Source organism: Xylocopa sonorina, unplaced genomic scaffold (assembly GCF_050948175.1).
Source record: "Xylocopa sonorina isolate GNS202 unplaced genomic scaffold, iyXylSono1_principal scaffold0014, whole genome shotgun sequence".
In the NCBI taxonomy this organism is placed as follows: domain Eukaryota; kingdom Metazoa; phylum Arthropoda; class Insecta; order Hymenoptera; family Apidae; genus Xylocopa; species Xylocopa sonorina.
The window spans coordinates 730,238-750,508 of NW_027490090.1; the positions used below are offsets into that span (position 1 = coordinate 730,238).

Genomic DNA, 20,271 nt, shown 5'->3' on the forward strand with positions numbered 1-20,271 from the left:
TAAATAATATATAAATAAGAGCAATATTTTTGTACAAGTTCGCTTTTCTCAACTACATTTTCTACTATAAAACATAATAATTGAAATGGTGATACGTAAGAATTAATTTTAATTGTATTATCGAAGAAAGTATGAATAAAATGTGAATCGCTTCGTTGAGATGGGAATAATGGACTCGTGTTTGTATTTTAAGCTTGTTTCTTCTTTACGATCAGCCTGGAGAAGTATTCGTGATGAATTTCAGGTGCGCAGGGCAGAAAATTGATCGTATCAGCACATTTTTCTCTCTCGCTACATCCGTATGGACATTAAGAATTTTTCTTTTGGCGTACAAAAAATTATTTAACAGTTATACTAATCCTAGAACTTCAAACGCAGCGGATATAAAATTGGGTATGTAGTTGTAAGTGAGTACGCCCATTCCCAAAATGAGCAACGATTCCAGCTTGTGGTTGTTAACAATCACTGAAATAAGAAAATATCCGCATAAATTATGCATTACGGTATTTCTTATACTTATTCTGGGTACGAACAGTGTACGATGAGCAATAGAGCATAGTTAAATATATTGAATATAATTTGATAGCGATTAAAATGAAATTTGAGGCATAAGAAGCTCTAGAAATGTTTGCTTGCTATAGAAAAGCCTCCAGAAATTTTTATTAATAATCCAATGCCTTCGATTGTAGAAATTAGCTGGACGTAAACATTTCTAGAGCTTCTGTACTGCGCTCTATCGTTAGAATAAATCTATATCTATATTTAAAATAAATGGGTAGAGTACAAAAGTTCTAGAAATTTTTCTATTCTGATAAAAACACCTCTAAAGACTTTTATCAAACCATGGCGATAAGTTTTCAGCCAATATCTGTAAAATCGCTGAGACGCAAGCATACATAAAAAAACATTGAACTTGCGAACACTTAAAAATACTGCTTAATTTTTAAAACCAGAAAAACAATAGCCACCAAAGACAAAATATTAAATTCTCCAATTATTCTAGCTGAATTAAAGTCCAAGCGAAAGGCACAAAAGTGCGCAGGACCTTTAATCCATCTAATCTCGAAGAACGATTACTCGCATCCCTATATAAACCCTACGAACAATATTACAATTTATTTTATTAGCATTCATGACTCGACAAGCTTATAACGCTCACCCGAATAAGCTGTGAACAAGCACAGATGCGTGTATCCCAACAAAAGGAAATAATGAGAAGTCGTGAAGATATGTCCCCACGTAATGTCCAACAATCCAAGTAATTTAGCTGATCCGCCGATAACCAGGACCTTTACAAGCTCCACCATGCTAAATCTCTTCGAATCGCTCTGGCGGAGGTGCCACTTGGCTTTGGTCAAGAAAAAGACCACCAGCACGAAGCTGGCAAGAGCGAACGCAGTCTTAAGAAGTATTAAATAAAAATTGCAATGCGAATCGATGTTAAATTCAAATAACTTCCAATCTTGAGTGTATCGGTTTCTGCTGTCGCAGAAAGATAGATGGCGAAACGATTCGACCAGCCAGAGAATTATCACCAACTTCCACCACGCCTTTAGATTGCAATTGTAAAGCAGATGCCTGTACGCTTGCTTTTCTAGCAGCATCAAGTCGACCAGGATGATCACTGGGTCGTACTCTATGTATTTGTCTGCGAACGAGCCACAAGTTTCCTGGAAACATTAAACATATTGTTCAATTAAGAGATTAAAGCTTCGATTTAGAAGTTTATAGTGTAAATGTGGAGATTATTGAAGAGTAACAGATACTCTGATGTGTTTCAAGCGAGAAGAGAAGGTTTACAAGGACTAAGCGATGGATAAGTTCCGTGCGATGGTAAAGTAGGCCACCAATTTATCGTGAGAGCCTATTTTGGTACAAAAATGGATCAATTCGCGCAAAATGTATGATTATAAAATATGTAGAGCTTCTCTTATCGTAAAAAGCATAGTTTTACATATAAAAAGACTTAAATTGTACTCTTTAGACTTAACAATCCATGTAAACGTTTAACAATTGGTCTTCTATTTGAAGTTCTCTGGCTCGACCAAGTGCTGTTTAGTGTCGTACACTAAATTAGAGCAGATTAAGCTCGTTGTCGATGCACAAATGGACACCAAGTGGTCCGTTATGAAAATGTAGAATGAAACTTAAGTAAATAACCGATCGCAAGTGGTCGTACACTGTTACGGATAAAGTACAGCTCTAATTAATTAAACGGATAAGATAAAGTACAGCTCTAACTTTTAAATAATGAAACGCACCACTTTTTGATACAACGAGACACATTTTTGTTATCGATGAGAGACAAAGTAATGCTTAGATAAGAAATTGAACTGTTTATGTTGATCGAATGTGGTTCGATGTTTATTTAAATGTATTTTAGACGTGTACGTACGCATTTTAAGAGTTTTAAAACGTTCAAACTGTATCTTCTGTACAGTTCCTCCACTTGGGCTCCGCAGTTTACGCATTGATACATTATCGAATTCTTCTATTTACAAAAAATGCTCCGCTATAAATATTCATCCTTCGTACCTACAAATTGAACTTAAATTTTATTCGATTCTAATCTTAACTGTCCACTCTTAACTGTCAACAGTCTACTGTTGGTAATCTACGTTCGAAATCACTAAAATAAAGAATTGATCGACACTCACACCCGCAACAGTCGCAGTCGTGCGAGACACTGCTCGCCACTCGACGCTGCGGCTCTATTTGTACCCTCGCGCGTGGCTGGCCGCGCATGCGCACTCCTGGCGCTGACGCCCTACTGGCCATGCGCGCTCGCCAAAATATTCACGTTTATTTCATTTCTTCGCTATATTCGTGTACTGTTCACACTATTTACACATTTTATTCACGTTTCTCTATTATTTTCGATTATTTTCAATCGTTAATGACATATAACGAGACAGTCACAATATCGTCCCGCGCATGCGCACGCCACTTTCTTCGACAAAGGGTCGCGCACTGTGCTCTTGGTTTACCACGTGCGCAGACATAGGCAAGGTTTACTTTCAACGTCGTTCGTCGAATCAGTGCAGAAATTGAATTTGTTCGACAAACATGTCCGTTCCAGAGAAGGTACTGATACGAAAGATTAAGAAGAGAGAGAAGAATAAGCTCGAGGTGTTGAAGCAGCGAGAGAAGCAGATGCAAACTGGTAATTACAAATATTTAAATACCAAATTGGTTATTGTACACGATACTTATGCTCTGTTTGTTATTAAAAATTACTCGCTGTGTATCGACAAAAGGTGAAACTGGAAAGAAGAATTCGATAGACGATAGCAAAGAGCACGACGAGGATGTTTCGAGTAGACTCAAACGGCTTAACGACGAACAGAAGGGACCGTTAAAAAGTATGTTTCTTTCATTTCCACAAGAAATTTCCATTAATTATCTTTAATTGGGAATCTGTGGCTGTATTTACGTTACATTTCTAAAGCGATACTTAAACACACGCCTTACTCGAAATGATTTTGTAAGTTCCACTAATATATTTAGCAAACGCAATTATTTACAGTAAAAATATCGGAAACGAATCTTCGTGTAAACCTAATGATGCGATAAAAATTATTATATCTTCTTTTAACACGTTCGTTGCCCAGCATTATTTAACCGAGTTGCTCAGCGGCCTCGAATCCGACTTCTGGAGCACCTGAATGTAAACAAAGCGATAAACAGAGAAAATGCAGCGATGCGACTCGAGTAGACATTCGAATAACATTTACGAACCTTCGATTCATTACAGAATTTGTTTGGAGATGGCCACGAATCGCTCTGTACAATTCTTGGAGTAATAAGAATTAACACGAGTGTTAGTGCGAAATATTGGAATTAGAGATTGTCGATATTCTTTCTAGAAGAAAGAAAAGACCGAGTATTCGCCAATATTATTATAGATTCGTAAGAAAACGTATATTTTCAATTACGCGTAGCTCTGTTACTCGATAGAGGAACTTGTAAATCATTGTATCATAAAAATAAGTAAGAATGCCTCCGTTACAATATATTTTCTATTATGCGTAGTTCTGTTCGATTACAGAAAAGAAGAAGAAGATGAAAGCTGACGAATCTGGAGAAGATGACGATGATAACTCCAAGGAAGCCTGCGTTGATCATACGGATGAGAATAATGAAACTGAGAATGATAACGAAGGTGCAAATTGTAAGTACGCTAATAAAATTGCATTACGAATACTTGAGAAAAGCCACTCGACTCAATTTCTGTTCTTCGTTCAACAGTGCCTGGATCAACGATAGGCTTAGACGTACTAAACGATACCAGTTTCAAGGTATTAGAAGGAAGAGTATGCGAGAACACCTTGAAAGCGATAAAGGACATGGGCTTCGCGAACATGACTGAGATACAAGCTAAAGCGATCCCTCCTTTGCTGGAAGGAAGGGATTTAGTTGGCTCAGCGAAGACTGGATCCGGAAAGACTCTGGCATTCTTAATACCAGCCGTTGAATTGATTTACAAATTGAAATTCATGCCTCGCAATGGTACGTAGCGCCCATGGATCATCATCCGTTCATCTAAATGCAACGACACTCCCTTTATTAGGCACCGGTTGCATAATTATATCTCCAACGAGGGAATTATCCATGCAAACGTTTGGAGTTCTAAAAGAGCTGATGAGCTATCATTACCACACGTACGGTCTACTAATGGGAGGAGCCAACAGGCAGACCGAAGCTCAGAAGCTGGCGAAGGGCATTAACATAATCGTAGCCACTCCTGGTAGATTATTGGACCATCTGCAAAATACGCCAGACTTCTTATACAAAAATCTTCAGTGTCTGGTTATCGATGAGGCTGATCGTATCCTGGACATTGGTTTCGAGGAGGAGCTCAAGCAGATAATCAACATTCTACCAAGTCCGTTTAATGTATTACAGAAATAGCGAGCAATTGGCAATGATTGTAAATATGTTTCGTTGCTGGTCGACGCTCAGACCCGCAACAGTCGCAGTCGAGCGAGACACTGCTCTCTGCTCGACGCTGCGGCTGTATTTATACTCTCGCGCGTGGCTGGTCGCGCATGCGCACTCGTGGCGCTGCTGCACGTGCGCGCTCGCCAAAATATTTACATCTATTTCATTTCTTCGTACTATTTACACATTTTATTGAGATTTTTCAATTATCTACAATCATTTTCAATTGTTGATAATCAATAATGAAGCAGAATTACAGAATAGCCAGGTTTTGGTAACGATCGTGAACATGTCTTGTTGCAGAGAAGAGATTGACGATGCTGTTCAGCGCAACGCAGACGAAGAAGACAGAGATGTTGATGAAGCTGGCTCTGAAGAAGGAGCCAGTCTACGTTGGCGTTGACGACGACAAGGAGAAAGCGACTGTCGAAGGTTTGGAACAGGGCTACGTTGTTTGCCCCAGCGAGAAGAGATTCTTGCTTCTGTTTACGTTCTTGAAAAAGAACAGGAAGAAGAAAGTGATGGTGTTCTTCAGTTCGTGTATGTCTGTCAAGTATCACCACGAACTCTTGAATTATATCGATTTGCCAGTATTAAGTATACATGTATGGTCGTACGATACGAAAAGCTCTCTGTGATTACCATTGGAACGGATGTAGTTTCACTTTCTACGCTCTTCTTTAAATTACAGGGGAAGCAGAAACAGACGAAGAGGACTACAACATTCTTTCAGTTCTGTAACGCCACGTCTGGTATACTTCTTTGCACTGATGTGGCTGCGCGTGGGCTTGATATACCAGCTGTCGATTGGATAGTGCAATACGATCCACCGGATGATCCCAAGGTGGTCTCTTTCCCCATAAAATATGCTTCGCTTCAGAATTAATGCCATGCTTCTGTTCTGAATGCGTTGGGTCTTATGAAATATAGAAATTGCATGTTTTTGTAGGAATATATCCATCGTGTTGGTAGAACAGCTCGTGGAGAAGGTAGCAGTGGTCACGCTTTATTAATTCTGAGGCCTGAAGAGCTTGGTTTTCTGCGTTATCTGAAACAAGCCAGAGTTCCAGTCAACGAGTTCGACTTTTCGTGGAACAAAATTGCTGATATTCAATTACAGGTATCTGATAGAATTCGCAGATGCACAAAGTGAGGAATTTCTGAGATTGGAGATTCAATTTCTGAGAACTTCATTTTTGTCAGCTAAATTTCTGAGGGCTCAATTCTTGCGAGCTCAGTTTTTGTAAGCTCAATTTCTAAGAGTTCAAATTTCTAAGGGCTCAAATTTTGGGGAGTTTAAAGTTTGCGAGTTCAAATTTCTGATAGCAAAATTTAAGAGCTCAAATTTTGCGAACTCAAATTTCTGAGAGCTCAAAGTTTGTGAACTCAAATTTCTGGGAGCTCAAATTTTGCGAATTCAAATTTTTGAGAGCTCAAAGTTTGTGAGCTCAATTTCTGAGAGCTCAAAGTTTGCGAGCTCAAATTTTAGGAATTCAAATTTTTCGAACTCAAATTTCTGAGAGCTCAAAATATGCAAGCTCAAAGTTTGCGAACTCAATTTCTGAGAGCTCAAAGTTTGCGAACTCAAATTTCTGAGAGCTCAAAGTTTGCGAACTCAATTTCTGAGAGCTCAAAATTTGCAAGCGTAAAGTTTGCGAACTCAAATTTCTGAAAGTTCAAATTTTGCGAGCTCAAATTTATGAGAGTACAAAATTTGAGAGCTCAAAGTTTGCAAACTCAAATTTCTGGGAGCTCAAAGTTTGCAAGCTGAAATTTCTGATGGCTCAAATTTTGCGAACTCAAATTTCTGAGAGCTTAAAGTTTGCGAACTCAATTTCTGAGAGCTCAAAGTTTGCAAGCTCAAAGTTTGCGAACTCAAATTTATCAGTTCAAATTTTGCGAGCTCAAATTTATGAGAGTACAAAATTTGAGGGCTCAAAGTTTGCGAACTCAAATTTCTGGGAGCTCAAAGTTTGTAAGCTCAAATTTCTGAGAGCTCAAAATGTGCAAGCTCAAAGTTTGCGAACTCAAATTTCTGAGAGTTCAAATTTTGTGAGCTCAAATTTATGAGAGTTCAAATTTTGTGAGCTCAAATTTATGAGAGTACAAAATTTGAGAGCTCAAAGTTTGCAAACTCAAATTTCTGGGAGCTCAAAGTTTGCAAGCTGAAATTTCTGATGGCTCAAATTTTGCGAACTCAAATTTCTGAGAGCTTAAAGTTTGCGAACTCAATTTCTGAGAGCTCAAAGTTTGCAAGCTCAAAGTTTGCGAACTCAAATTTATCAGTTCAAATTTTGCGAGCTCAAATTTATGAGAGTACAAAATTTGAGGGCTCAAAGTTTGCGAACTCAAATTTCTGGGAGCTCAAAGTTTGCAAGCTCAAATTTCTGATGGCTCAAAATTTGCAAGCTCAAAGTTTGCGAACTCAAATTTCTGAGAGTTCAAATTTTGTGAGCTCAAATTTATGAGAGTTCAAATTTTGTGAGCTCAAATTTATGAGAGTACAAAATTTGAGAGCTCAAAGTTTGCGAACTCAAATTTCTGGGAGCTCAAAGTTTGCAAGCTCAAATTTCTGAGGGTTCAAATTTTGCGAACTCAAATTTCTGAGAGCTCAAAATTTGCAAGCTCAATTTTTGAGAGCTCAAAGTTTGCAAGTTCAAATTTCTGAGAGTTCAAATTTTGTAAGCTCAAATTTTGCCAACTCAAATTTTTGAGAGCTCAAAGTTTGCGAGCTTAAATTTGTGGGAGTACAAAGTTTGAGAACTCAACGTTTGCAAGCTCAAATTTTGCGAACTTCAATTTCTGAGAGTTCAAAGTTTACAAGCTCAAATTTTGCGAACTTAAATTTCTGAGAGCTCGAAGTTTGAGTTCAATTCTTGTGCGTTCAAATTTTGTAAGCTAAATTTCTTCGAGCTCAAAGTTTGTGAGCTTAATTTTAATCAGAAATTTCTATGAGTTTCATTTCTGTAAGCTCAATTACTGTAAGATCAATTTCTGAGAGCTTAATTCTCAGATTAGAGCTTCGATGTGTTGATTCTGCTGTTCAGTTGGTGTTAAATTGTTGTGCTTTCAGCTTGAGAAATTGATCTCGAAGAACTACTTCCTAAATATGTCTGCGAAGGAGGCGTTCAAGTCCTATGTCAGAGCGTACGACTCTCATTACTTGAAACAGATTTTTGATATCGAGACGTTGGACTTGGCGAAGGTTGCCAAGTCTTTCGGATTTTTGGTCCCACCAGCCGTAGATCTGAGTATCCTTTTCAACGCAGCACTTATTCTCTTCGATATCTCTTTTATGATCTTTATTACATCCTTTTACGAAGAGACGCAAACTTGTTTCCTTAACATCTGCGATAGAAGTGGGAGTGAGCAAAAATTCAAGGCCACGGAAGAGATTAGGAGGAGGCGGATACGGATACTTCAAGAGCATGAACAATCCAAGCTCCGAGAAGCAGTTGCAGCGCAGCAAATCTTTTCGTTTAGTCAACAAACGTGAGAAGGACAATAGACAGTTCGCCAGATAATTATCAAGGCTCTAACGAATTGTACATCATCGGATACACTTTAATCTACGCGTTCTTGAATCGATTGGATATTTTATCGTAATACTTTGTACAGATATGTATTTCTCGCTGAATAAGCAATACTGAATTCTTAAACAGTTTACGAGAGAAGCGAATACTGTCTTTAATTTATGTATCGTTAAAAAATTCACGAATGGGATGTATTCTGAATTTTTTAAAAGCTCCAACGCTGAAGTAAACTGCGTCTGTGAAAGAAAATTCTGTTCGATGGAAGTTTACGATGCGTTTTAATCTCTTTTTTTGGTAATTAAATGTTGTTCGAAGTGATGCGTTTCGCATCGAAGGAGAGAAATAAAAATGTTAAACTACGTATTACTCATTTCAGTACAGTTTACGTTGCTAACGTAACAATTCTATGGTATTTGTATTCTCCAAATCGCTACGACTGCCTTGAAACGGCAAGAGAGATACTTTGTAATGATGCTACACCCACGCTTGGTCTCTGTGGGACCATCTAGGGCACAGTATGACGTCAACGTTACTTTACATCAACTGATACACGTGGGTAGACGCGTTGGACTCGTCGCAAAAGGCAATGCTTGTGTCAGAACACTAAGCCAGTCTTTACAGTCCAACGCTGCTCTCTGGAAACACTTTTCCTTCTGCGTTACTGCTCGTACAATCCCTCTACAGTTCAACGAACAAAATTTTACCTCTACTTTTCATCAACGCAGCAAATATTCCTTCGTATCAGCTGTAAACAACTTGTTCTGCGAATGAGCAAGTTTAAGGTGAAGAAGCGTATAGAAATGAACTTTTAAAATAGAAAATATGTAAATAGAGAAGAGTATTAATGTCAAAGAAAGCTCTGCGAAGCTCACGATTTAATTTTGCGAAAGAAATCCTATGTTTTCCATAAAATATGCTCCTCTGTTATTGACGCATTCGCATTGGGATATTTTTAGTCTTCCAAGCATGTTTCGAAGCTGCAATTATTATAATATTCTTGTAATTTTCATACGAGAATTCTCGTTTCTCATTTACGTCTAGGAAAACAAGAATTCTCATTTTCTGATGCAAATGCGTTAAGTTTCAAAGTTGGTCCCACGGAAGATACAAAATTCAGATCAGAGTACAACGAAGCATTGCTTTTATGCGTTTCAGAGGAATTTAAGGGTTCCTTGGAAGTCGTAGAGCTTAAAAGGTGCTCTACGATGAAAAAAGTTTAGAGAATGTTTGCATTGTTTTATTCATTTCCTTCCGTCTATAGAATATCTCTGAAACAGAAAGATAAAGTTTCTCAAGATTGTTGGCTCTTATATTACCCAATGGAAGACAGTCTTTTCTTTTCGTACCTCCAGTTTCTTAAAATTATTTGGTTTTGTAATACTTTTGGCTGTATCGCAATCATTTACTCATTTTAAAAAAAGAAATAAGAAATGTAAAGCTTGAGAATATATAGTTAGTAAAAAGAGTACTACTACAGCTAAATTTTCGAGAGCTCAAATTTTGTGAGCTTAATTCTTGACAGCAAAATTCCTGAGAGCTCAATTCTTACCAGCTAAATTTATGAGATCTCAAACTTTATGAGCTCAATTTTTGCGAGCTAAATTTCTGAAAGCTCAAATTTCGTGAGCTCAAACTTTATGAGGGTTCAAATTCTAGAAGCTCAAACTTTATGAGCCGAAATTTTGTGAACTCAGTTGTTGTGAGCTAAATTTCTGGGAGCTCAAACTTTATGAGCTCAATTTTTGCGAGCTAAATTTCTGAAAGCTCAAATTTCGTGAGCTCAAACTTTATGAGGGTTCAAATTCTAGAAGCTCAAACTTTATGAGCTGAAATTTTGCGAACTCAGTTGTTGTGAGTTAAATTTCTGGGAGCTCAAACTTTATGAGTTCAATTTTTGCGAGCTAAATTTCTGAAAGCTCAAACTTTATGATAGTTCAAATTCTGGAAACTAAATTTCTAAAAGCTCAAATTTTGTGAATTCAATTCTTCTGAGCTAAATTTCTGAGAGCTCAAACTTTATGAGCTCAATTCTTACGAGCTAAATTTCTGAGGGCTCAAACTTCATGAGCTCAACTTTTGTGAAGTAAATTTCTGGGAGCTCAAGTTAAGTGCGTTTAAACTTTCTGAAAGCTCAAACTTTATAAGCTCAAATTTCGTGAGCTAAATTTCTGAGAGCTTAAACTGTGTGAGCCCAATTCTTGCGTGCTAAATTTCTGAGAGCTTAAATTTTGTGAGCCAACACTTTCTGAGAGCTCAAATTTTGTGAACTTAAACTTTATGGGAGCTCAAATTTTGTGAGCTAAATTTCTGAGATCTCAAAGTTTGCGAGATCAAAGTTTGTGAGCTCAAAGTTTAATAACTCATAATTTGTCAGCTCAGTTTTTGCGAGCTCAAATTTCGGAGAGCTTAAAGTTTGTCAGCTCAATTCTTACGAGCTCAAATTTCTGAAAGTTCAAAGTTTGTGAGCTCAATTCTTGCGAGCTCAAAATTTAATAGCGCATAATTTGTCAGCTCAGTTCTTGCGAGCTCAAAGTTTGTGAGCTCAATTCTTACGAGCTCAAAGTTTAATAGCTCAAAATTTGTCAACTCAGTTCTTGTGAGCTCAAAGTTGTCAGTTCAGTTCTTGCAAGCTCAAAGTTGTGAGCTCAATTCTTACGAGCTCAAAGTTTAATAGCTTAAAATTTGTCAGCACAGTTCTTGTTAGCTCAAAGTTGTCAGCTCAGTTCTTGCAAGCTCAAAGTTTGTAAGCTCAATTCTTACGAGCTCAAAGTTTAATAGCTCAAAATTTGTCAGCTCAGTTCTTGTGAGCTCAAAGTTGTCAGCTCAAAGTTTGTGAGCTCAATTCTTACGAGCTAAATTTCTGAGGGCTCAAACTTCATGAGCTCAACTTTTGTGAAGTAAATTTCTGGGAGCTCAAGTTAAGTGCGTTTAAACTTTCTGAAAGCTCAAACTTTATAAGCTCAAATTTCGTGAGCTAAATTTCTGAGAGCTTAAACTGTGTGAGCCCAATTCTTGCGTGCTAAATTTCTGAGAGCTTAAATTTTGTGAGCCAACACTTTCTGAGAGCTCAAATTTTGTGAACTTAAACTTTATGGGAGCTCAAATTTTGTGAGCTAAATTTCTGAGATCTCAAAGTTTGCGAGATCAAAGTTTGTGAGCTCAAAGTTTAATAACTCATAATTTGTCAGCTCAGTTTTTGCGAGCTCAAATTTCGGAGAGCTTAAAGTTTGTCAGCTCAATTCTTACGAGCTCAAATTTCTGAAAGTTCAAAGTTTGTGAGCTCAATTCTTGCGAGCTCAAAATTTAATAGCGCATAATTTGTCAGCTCAGTTCTTGCGAGCTCAAAGTTTGTGAGCTCAATTCTTACGAGCTCAAAGTTTAATAGCTCAAAATTTGTCAGCTCAGTTCTTGTGAGCTCAAAGTTGTCAGTTCAGTTCTTGCAAGCTCAAAGTTGTGAGCTCAATTCTTACGAGCTCAAAGTTTAATAGCTCAAAATTTGTCAGCACAGTTCTTGTTAGCTCAAAGTTGTCAGCTCAGTTCTTGCAAGCTCAAAGTTTGTAAGCTCAATTCTTACGAGCTCAAAGTTTAATAGCTCAAAATTTGTCAGCTCAGTTCTTGTGAGCTCAAAGTTGTCAGCTCAAAGTTTGTGAGCTCAATTCTTACGAGCTCAAAGTTTAATAGCTCAAAATTTGTCAGCACAGTTCTCGTGAGCTCAAAGTTGTCAGCTCAGTTCTTGCAAGCTCAAAGTTTGTGAGCTCAAAGTTTAATAGCTCAAAATTTGTCAGCTCAGTTCTTGCGAGCTCAAAGTTTGTGAGCTTAGTTCTTGCGAGCTCAAATTTCGGAGAGCTCAAAGTTTGTGAGCTCAATTCTTACGAGCTCAAATTTCTGAAAGTTCAAAGTTTGTGAGCTCAATTCCTGCGAGCTCAAAATCTGTCAGCTCAGTTCTTGCGAGCTCAAATTTTGTGATTTCACTTCTTAGGAACTAAGAGATTTCTAAGAGCTCAACGTTTGTGAACTCAAATATTGTGATCTCAATTTTTGCAAACTAAATTTCTGTGAGCTTAAAGTTTGTGAGTTCAATTCTTGCGAACTAGACTTCTAAGAGTTCAAAGTTTGCGAGTTCAAATTTTGTGAATTCAATTCTTGTGAACTAAATTTCTGAGATCTTAATTTTGAGCAGAAATTTCTATGAGTTGAATTTGTAAAACCTAAATTTCTGAGAGTTTAATTTTCGTAAGCTCAATTCCTGTGAACTCGATTTTGAGCAGAAATTTCTATAAACTCAATGTCTGAGAGCTCAATTTCTAGCAGCTTAATTTCTGTGACCTCAATTTTCAGATCTTCAGAAAGTTTAATATTAATCGTTTCACGTTTATGCATTAAACGTGCCAATCGAGATTAAAATGGCATAATTTAAATATATTGTACTTGAATATTCTTCTGCTTATCTGCAGTGTTTTATAGAATTTCAATTGGATTTAAAGGGCTGTACACAGAGATTTGGTGCCACTTCAATAATATTTATCTTTCTTCTGTGAAGTGATTCAACAATCTTAGTCGCGTGGCTACTTCAGATCCTTATCGCCTCGATGAGCTCAATCCTAATTGATATTTGTATAGAATATTGATTGATATTTGTATAGAAATGCACATTTAGATAAACAAAGTGTTAGAATGCAGTAGAGCTGTCGACTCGACGCATTTCTCGTCCAACGTTCTCTTATTTGCGATTTCCCTTCCGTTCGAAGGGGAACTTTCGATTTAACTCGTCGTAGAATTACAAAATGATTCTTTTTTGGAGCGTAAGAAACTTGGTTCTTCGATTAATCGATGAATCGAGGTACAATTCACTTGTGCCTACATAAATGTTCTCAACTTCGAATCGAAAAGTATTAACAGCTTCAGAAAAATCTGAACGAATAAAAGACACTTTGTGGAATTTTTTCAGTTGGAATTCGTTTTCTAAAATCTGATACAAATCATCTATTTTAAGCGAGCGATTAAAGTAGATATTTTAAAAGTTAGAGCATCGATTAAGTGCGATTGGTTTCGTTCAGATGGACGAGCTTTCGAGATTTCAATAAGAGACTTCTGTTTTTATTTTTAATGGAACTGCATGTTCTCAAGCTTTGCAAACCCTGCTTTTCTTTTCAAAGAGTGTTCTAATTACACCATTAATTGTTCTCTAACTAAAAAGGGTAGGAAAGGGTCTAAAGTTCTTCTTTTTAATGGAACTGCATGTTCTCAAGCTTTGCAAACCCTGCTTTTCCTTTCAAAGAGTGTTCTAATTACACCATTAATTGCTCTCTAACTAAAAAGGGTAGGAAAGGGTCAAAAGTTCTCTCTTTTAATGGAACTATACGTTCTTAAGCTTTGCAATTCCTTAAATCTTTTTTTTAAATGGTGTTCTAATGACACCACTAATTCCTCTCTAACTAAAAGGAGGAAGAAAGGGTCAAGAGATCTCTGTTTACCTTTTTAATGAAACTACACATGTTCTTAAGCTTTGCATTCCTTAAATCTTTTTTTTAAAGGGTGTTCTAATGACACCACTAATTCCTCTCTAACTAAAAGGAGGAAGAAAGCGTCAAGAGACCTCTGTTTACCTTTTTAATGAAACTATATGTTCTCAAGCTTTGCATTCCTTATTTCTTTTTTTTTTAAAGGGCTATAAGTAGGAAGAAAGGGTTAAAAGTCCTCTGTTTCTCTTTTTAATGGAACTATACATGTTCTCAAGCTTTGCAATCCCTACTTTTCTTTTTAAAGGGTGTTTTAATAACACCACTAATTCCACCTCAACCAAAAGTGGTAAAAAAGTGTCAACAAAGATGCAGAGAAGAGCAACGAATTTTAATTAAGAATAATAATAATGTGTGCGTTACAAGATTGAAATTAAACGCGAAAATTGTGTAGTAAGAATCCATAGAAAATGGAAAAAGATGTCAATGTTTCTCGTTAGACGAAATAAGAGCGTAAAGTTCTTCACAAACGCCATCTACTGTCCCAAAAGCACTAATTCGTAAAACCAGTAGGGAATAAAATAAATCATGATCCATCCTGCCAAACAAATATATCATTAACTATGAATTAAGCTTGGCAAACATAAGTATCGACGTTGATCTTGGAGACATCTGAAGTGTAACTCGATTAAAAGAGGATAGATTAGATACGTGCACTTGTAATTAAGCAGATAAGATCTGTGACCATCAAATGTCCCCTTCGAGACGAACCAAGCTCTGTCCAGGTGATAATCGCGTGTTAAGCTTCAAATAGAACGTCGAATAAACGTTGAATAGTTTTAAGTACATTTTTTTTTGGTATAACAAGTAGACGAAGCATAAACACTGTAGCACCCCATTTTTAATGCACAATGAATCTTTCTTTCGTTAATTTTCCCTTTAGACTAATACGAGATATTAAATCATTAAATGCTGCTCGAATTCTCTGAATTTTGGTTTAAGAAAAAATGAAAGAAACAAGGTTGTTTGGCGATTAACAGCTCCACTCGAGATGTAAAACAAATTATTCTTTGTAATTCTATTTCGAGCAGACATCTCGATAATCTCTGATAGATTCGACATTTTTTTTTTTTTTAGTTAGTCGCAATTAACGTTTGAAAATGTGGACTAATGCGATATTAAGTAAATAATAGAAAAAAATAAAAATAATAAAAAAGAAGGTCATTTGGCGAATAACAGCTTCGCTCGTTTTAGCCACTGGTGCTAAAATATATAATAAATTACTCTTTGTAATTCTATTTCGAGCGGATGTCTCGATATTCTCTAATAGATTCGACATTTGTATTCTCTCGAGTTAGTCACAATTTTAAAAAATGTTAAATGAGAATAATTGGAAGTTTGCTGCGAGTTCAAAGGCGAACACCTTCCGTTCGAGCATGGATACATTAATTATATTAATTACCAATTCATAATGGATCGTAACGCGTACAGAATTAACAAGAACGAAAGAGGACGGTGTATCGTTTAGAAATTTCTCGTAACAGCTTGTAATTATGTAATTGTGGGAAAGGGAACTTATGAGATGCGCACGGTGATACAAAACGTGTGCATTACGAAACGAAAGAACGAAGAAGCGTTCTGCGCATTGTTTTGCAACAAAATGGCAAAAGAAATATTAATTAAATGTGTGCATTTGAATATTAAATGATTAAAAATTAGAAAACAAAATCATATTAAATTTAAGAGTAGAATATTATTGGTAAAAAGTGAAATCACAATATTTAACAGTAAAAGTAAAACAAATTGCTTCAACAAAATAGCTTCAAAAAAAAATATTAATTAAATATGTACATTTGAATATTGAATAATTAAAAATTAAAACAAAATCATACTAAATTTAAGAGTAAAATATCTTTGGTATAAAGTGAGATTACAATATTTAACAGTAAAAGTAAAACAAGTTGCTTCAACAAAATAGCAAAAAAAATTAATTAAATATGTACATCTAAATATTAAATAACTAAAAATTAAAAAACAAAATCATATTGAATTTAAGAGTAGAATATTATTGGTATAAAGTGAAATTACAATATTTAACAGTAAAAGTAGAACAAATTGCTTCAACAAAATAGCTTCAAAAAAAAATATTAATTAAATATGTACATCTGAATATTAAATAACTAAAAATTAAAAAACAAAATCATATTGAATTTAAGAGTAGAATATTATTGGTATAAAATAAAATTACAAAATGTAATAATAAAAGTAAATTATTTATTAAAGAAAACAACAAAATAACAAAAAAAAAAAATTAATTAGATATGTACATCTGAATATTAAATAATTAAAAATTAAAACAAAATTACATTGAATTTACGTAGAATTAGAAACAAAATTTAAAAGTAAAATATTATTAGCATAAAATTACAAGATTATATTGTAGATATTATTAGTATAATATCATAGATCGTTAGCATAATATTACAGTTATTATTACTATAAAGTTACAAGAAAGTTGCAAAATTAAAAGGAAAATTACAAGCTTTAACAGTAAAAGGAAATTATTTATTAAAGGAAAGAACGAAGGAACGTTGAACATATTGCTTCAACAAAATAACAAAAAAAAAAATATTAATTAAATATGTACATCTGAATATTAAATAATTAAAAATTAAAACAAAATTACATTGAATTTACGTAGATTTAGAAACAAAATTTAAAGGTAAAATATTATTAGCATAAAATTATTAGTATAAAGTTACAAGAAAGTTGCAAAATTAAAAAAAAAGAAAATTTGAAGCTTTAACAGTAAAAGAGAATTATTTATTATGAAGGAAATAAGGTTATCGATTGGGGATTGGTCGATTTTCTGTCAGAATGAAATTTCCATCGATCCTCTCGCGCTATTGAAAACGATAGGCATTTAAAACGAGTTCGATCTGGAAAGGTGTGTATTCTACTTGTTCGCTGATCAATGTCACGTCTCCCACGATATACCAATCAATGCGTAGTTCGAATCTACGATGCGATACTCTACGTGATTGCAAACTGAAAGTAGGTAGCAGCATTAATTATACATTCTACGGTATACTGCTTCGTGATTATAACGTAAATAGTTGAACGCGTCGATACACTCTTTTAATATCGTCGAGAGGCTTCTGATAGTTCCACCAACGACACTCGAACTTCATCTACAATTTTTATCAAACTCTTAATAATCGTAATCATTATTCAGCTAATTTTTAGTAACAAACTCAGAATTTCTTGTTCTTTCGAGCCCAACAATACTGTTTTCAGCGACACTCGAACATTATCCACAATTTTTTTCAAACTCTTAATAATCGTAATCATTATTCAGCTAATTTCCAGTAACAAACTCAGAATTTCTTGTTCTTTCGAGCCCAACAATACTGTTTTCAGCGAAACACTTGTATTCGAGTAAAGAAGCTTTTAGTTATTGTTATTGAAATATCGATGAGTGGTTAATTAATAATCGAAACAAGTATTTTCGTAGATCGTATCGACGATTTACGATCGTGCTCGGATAATTTCAGGCTGCCCTCTGGTCCACGAAAATTTGTCCACGAAATGACTCTGCGTCGACTTTAAAATATCGCGTTAAACCCCGGGTCTAAATTTAGCCAGGCGGTTTATTTAAAGCGTTACATATGTTTCGTTAGACGATGATCTAATTTCGCGTCGATCTGGAAAAATGATACGCTCGGCTGGCAATAAAACAGCAGCGTTCCGCGTCCGACTGAGACGGTTCTGGGCAGCCGAAATCGCGTCTGAAATCGTGCGTGCGGTCTCTCTGCGGATCGTTCGCGTAAGGGACAATGAATCATCGTGGTGTATCGCAAGATGGAGGGCGCATCGCTGGTCGATGGCGTCCCTGGATTGTTCAACTTGTACGCGAGGATGGTATGGCGTGCACCTCAGTACACGCGCGTACGCAGAGGCCGTATATGGTAGTGAGCGGTCGAAGCGCGCCGACAGAGGCACGCAAGAACTAACGCGCGGCGCGCGCATGCGCGAGCGCCGCCACGCGCACGCGCGGACACTCTGGAATCCGCTGGGCAAGCTCGCAGCGGCGCATGCACGAGCGGTGCAGTAGAGCCGAGAGTCCCGTAGCGTGTGTTTGTTTTTAATCTCGCGATCAACGAATCTTAACTTTTCCTTTGACCTTAACCAGTGTATCCGACTCGCGAGAGAGGCTGTATTCTCCTCCCTCTCTCTCTCTCTCTCTCTCCTCTCTTTCTCTCTCTATCTCTCTTTCCTCTATCTTTTTCAAGCGTCTAATTTCCCTGCCTTTTCCTTCCTCTCCTTCCCACCTCACTCTCTCTCTGTCTCTTCTCTTTCCTTTCTCTTCTCTCCTCTCTCCTTCCATTCGTACCACTCTTCTTCTCTTTCCACCTCCTCCGTCTTGTTCTCAGTGTCTCTCTCTCTCTCTCTCCTTCCCGCGAGCTTTCTCTTGCTCCATCGCGAGCGTTCTCCCTTTCTTCAACGCGCAGCGGTAAGTCCTCTCTATTTCCGTCGCTCTCGCGTGCTCCTCCTCCCCCTCCTCCTCCTCCTCCTCCACCTAACCCCCCCGTCCCCTCCTCGCCCTTTCTCCTCTCCTTCAACACACAGTATACTGACTCCGCTATTTCTAAAAACGTAACGCAATCGTGGCGACGTATGCGAGGCGCGCGCCAGAGAAGAGACCACACGACGAAGCGAGGAGGCGCGACGTTTCACGGGAACAACCGCGGCTGAGGTTTCCACCTCAGAGTCTGTGCGAGGGAAGCGCGAAGAAACCCGGGCGGAGTGTTCAGTTTGACGGCGAAAGTGAAACGACGGATCGCGGTTCTAAATAATAATAATAACCGTTTGTGCCCTGGAAGAAGAGGCGAGACGTGAAAAAGAGAGACTTGTTGTTGGTAGCTTCGTTCGTTCGGTTACTTTTTTTTCTGCTCTCCGTCCCGCCGCTCGCGTTACTCGTTGTTTTCGCACACGCGCGCGTATATCTCTCTCTCTCTCTCTCTTCCCACACACTTGGTATAATTTTTTTCGCCTGACCGCCCCCCACCCCACCCCCCTGTACGAGCAATCAAGATAATTGCGATGTGCGACAACACCAACACGACGCAGAGCATAGCGGACTACCTGTCACAGTTGCTGAAAGACCGAAAGCAGCTAGCTGCTTTCCCAAATGTCTTCATACACGTAGAACGGCTGCTGGACGAAGGTAAGCGAGCCATTAAAATCCAAAGCTAATAATCCGTGAGCAACGCGCATCGCCTCTCCGCGACACGCCTTACTTCGCTCCGCATGATCGACGCCCACGGCTGGGCTGCCTTCCCCTCTCGTCGCCGCTGCTCCAAGTACGTTCTACGCGCACGCACGCCCCCCCCCCCCCTCCTCTCTCAGACTTTCGCCATAGTTTTCGAGATCTCGCGGATTTCGTTTACGGTTAGCCACGAATCGAGGCGAACCGCGCGAGCCAGCGCAGGAAAAAATCAGCGGACGCGGTGGAACGTCGTCGAGAGGGACCGGTCGCTCGCCACAGGGCACGTAGTTTTCCCATAATCGGGCAAACTGAGCATCGATATCACCTCCGTTGTGTCACGTGTTACGCGTCCCCCCCCTCCTTCGCCCTCCACCATGCGAGCCAGCCGTTCACTTTAGCTTGCCGAGCGAGAAGAAGCTTGGCGAACGAGCAACTCGACCAGAGTGTAACACCGATTTCGCGTGCCTCGCGATTCTATTAATCTTGACATTATTCGAGAGATTCTCTGCGCGAGGTTTTGGGTTGGCTGGCAGTTCTTATCGCGCGTTCTTCGAGGAGTTTGTGTGTACGTGGAAATGTCGAGGCAGGGGTGGGCGAACGGCCGTTCTCGTGGGCTCCAACACGGACCAATTGAACTCTGGTCTTCTCTATATTTGGGGCTACGCGTGTATTCGACAGCGATGGTCTATTGCGATCTCTTTTGTAGGACTTCAGTGCTGATTAGAGCTGAAATTCGTAGATGTTGGGTTGTGGTTTGATCTGCGATGATGTTATGCTCGAATGTGGTATTTGTAGATCTTGAGTTGTAGTACGATTTTTGCTGGTACTGAGTTCTAATGTCAGCAAAGATGATATTAAGTTCTGATAAGAGCTTTGCTCATATTAAATTCTGATAAGATCTTTGGTGATATTAAGTTCTAATAAAATCTTAGCAGATATTAAGTTCTAGTATGATCTTTGCTGATATTAAGTTCTAATAGGATCTTTGCAAATCTTAAGTTCTGATAAAATCTTCGTAGATCTTAAGTTCTAATATGATTTTTGCAGATATTAAGTTCTAGTATGATTT

At 37.7% G+C, this 20,271-nt stretch overlaps 3 protein-coding genes across 8 annotated transcripts in view; 2 read left to right on the forward strand and 1 right to left on the reverse strand.

Annotated features, from left to right (window-relative positions):
* Positions 1–349: 349 nt before the first annotated feature.
* Arv1 (ACAT-related protein required for viability 1) lies at positions 350–2,532 on the reverse strand. The gene is made up of 3 exons (XM_076908681.1): positions 2,396–2,532; positions 1,160–1,670; positions 350–465 (listed from the first exon to the last, which is right to left on the reverse strand). The coding sequence occupies exons 1-3, from the start codon at positions 2,477–2,479 to the stop codon at positions 350–352; spliced, it is 711 nt and encodes a 236-aa protein (XP_076764796.1). The 5' UTR covers positions 2,480–2,532.
* Positions 2,533–3,066: 534 nt separating this feature from the next.
* Positions 3,067–8,491, forward strand: LOC143431712 (putative ATP-dependent RNA helicase pitchoune). The gene is made up of 10 exons (XM_076908652.1): positions 3,067–3,163; positions 3,258–3,362; positions 4,049–4,171; positions 4,249–4,509; positions 4,571–4,885; positions 5,245–5,546; positions 5,633–5,785; positions 5,891–6,061; positions 8,015–8,192; positions 8,299–8,491. The coding sequence occupies exons 1-10, from the start codon at positions 3,067–3,069 to the stop codon at positions 8,463–8,465; spliced, it is 1,872 nt and encodes a 623-aa protein (XP_076764767.1). The 3' UTR covers positions 8,466–8,491.
* A 10,518-nt stretch (positions 8,492–19,009) lies between these two features.
* LOC143431690 (protein held out wings-like) overlaps positions 19,010–20,271 on the forward strand; it is a 77,269-nt gene continuing 76,007 nt past the window's right edge. For all 6 annotated transcript variants that reach the window (XM_076908620.1, XM_076908621.1, XM_076908625.1 and 3 more), the window contains exon 1: positions 19,010–19,160. In XM_076908620.1, the coding sequence (XP_076764735.1) occupies positions 19,037–19,160 (124 nt within the window). In that variant the 5' untranslated portion in view covers positions 19,010–19,036. The remainder of the gene's footprint in view (positions 19,161–20,271) is intronic.

Excerpts from the sequence above, each read along its gene's own strand:
- Arv1 (XM_076908681.1), bottom strand. The coding sequence starts at position 2,479 with ATGTATCAATGCGTAAACTGCGGAGCCCAAGTGGAGGAACTGTACAGA. Across the intron at positions 1,671-2,395 it reads TTTTAAAACTCTTAAAATGC|GAAACTTGTGGCTCGTTCGC; the intron begins GTACGTACACGT and ends TAATGTTTCCAG. Across the intron at positions 466-1,159 it reads CTTGTTCACAGCTTATTCGG|TGATTGTTAACAACCACAAG; the intron begins GTGAGCGTTATA and ends TTCTTATTTCAG.
- LOC143431712 (XM_076908652.1), top strand. The coding sequence starts at position 3,067 with ATGTCCGTTCCAGAGAAGGTACTGATACGAAAGATTAAGAAGAGAGAG. Across the intron at positions 4,172-4,248 it reads TGATAACGAAGGTGCAAATT|TGCCTGGATCAACGATAGGC; the intron begins GTAAGTACGCTA and ends TTCGTTCAACAG. Across the intron at positions 6,062-8,014 it reads TTGCTGATATTCAATTACAG|CTTGAGAAATTGATCTCGAA; the intron begins GTATCTGATAGA and ends TTGTGCTTTCAG.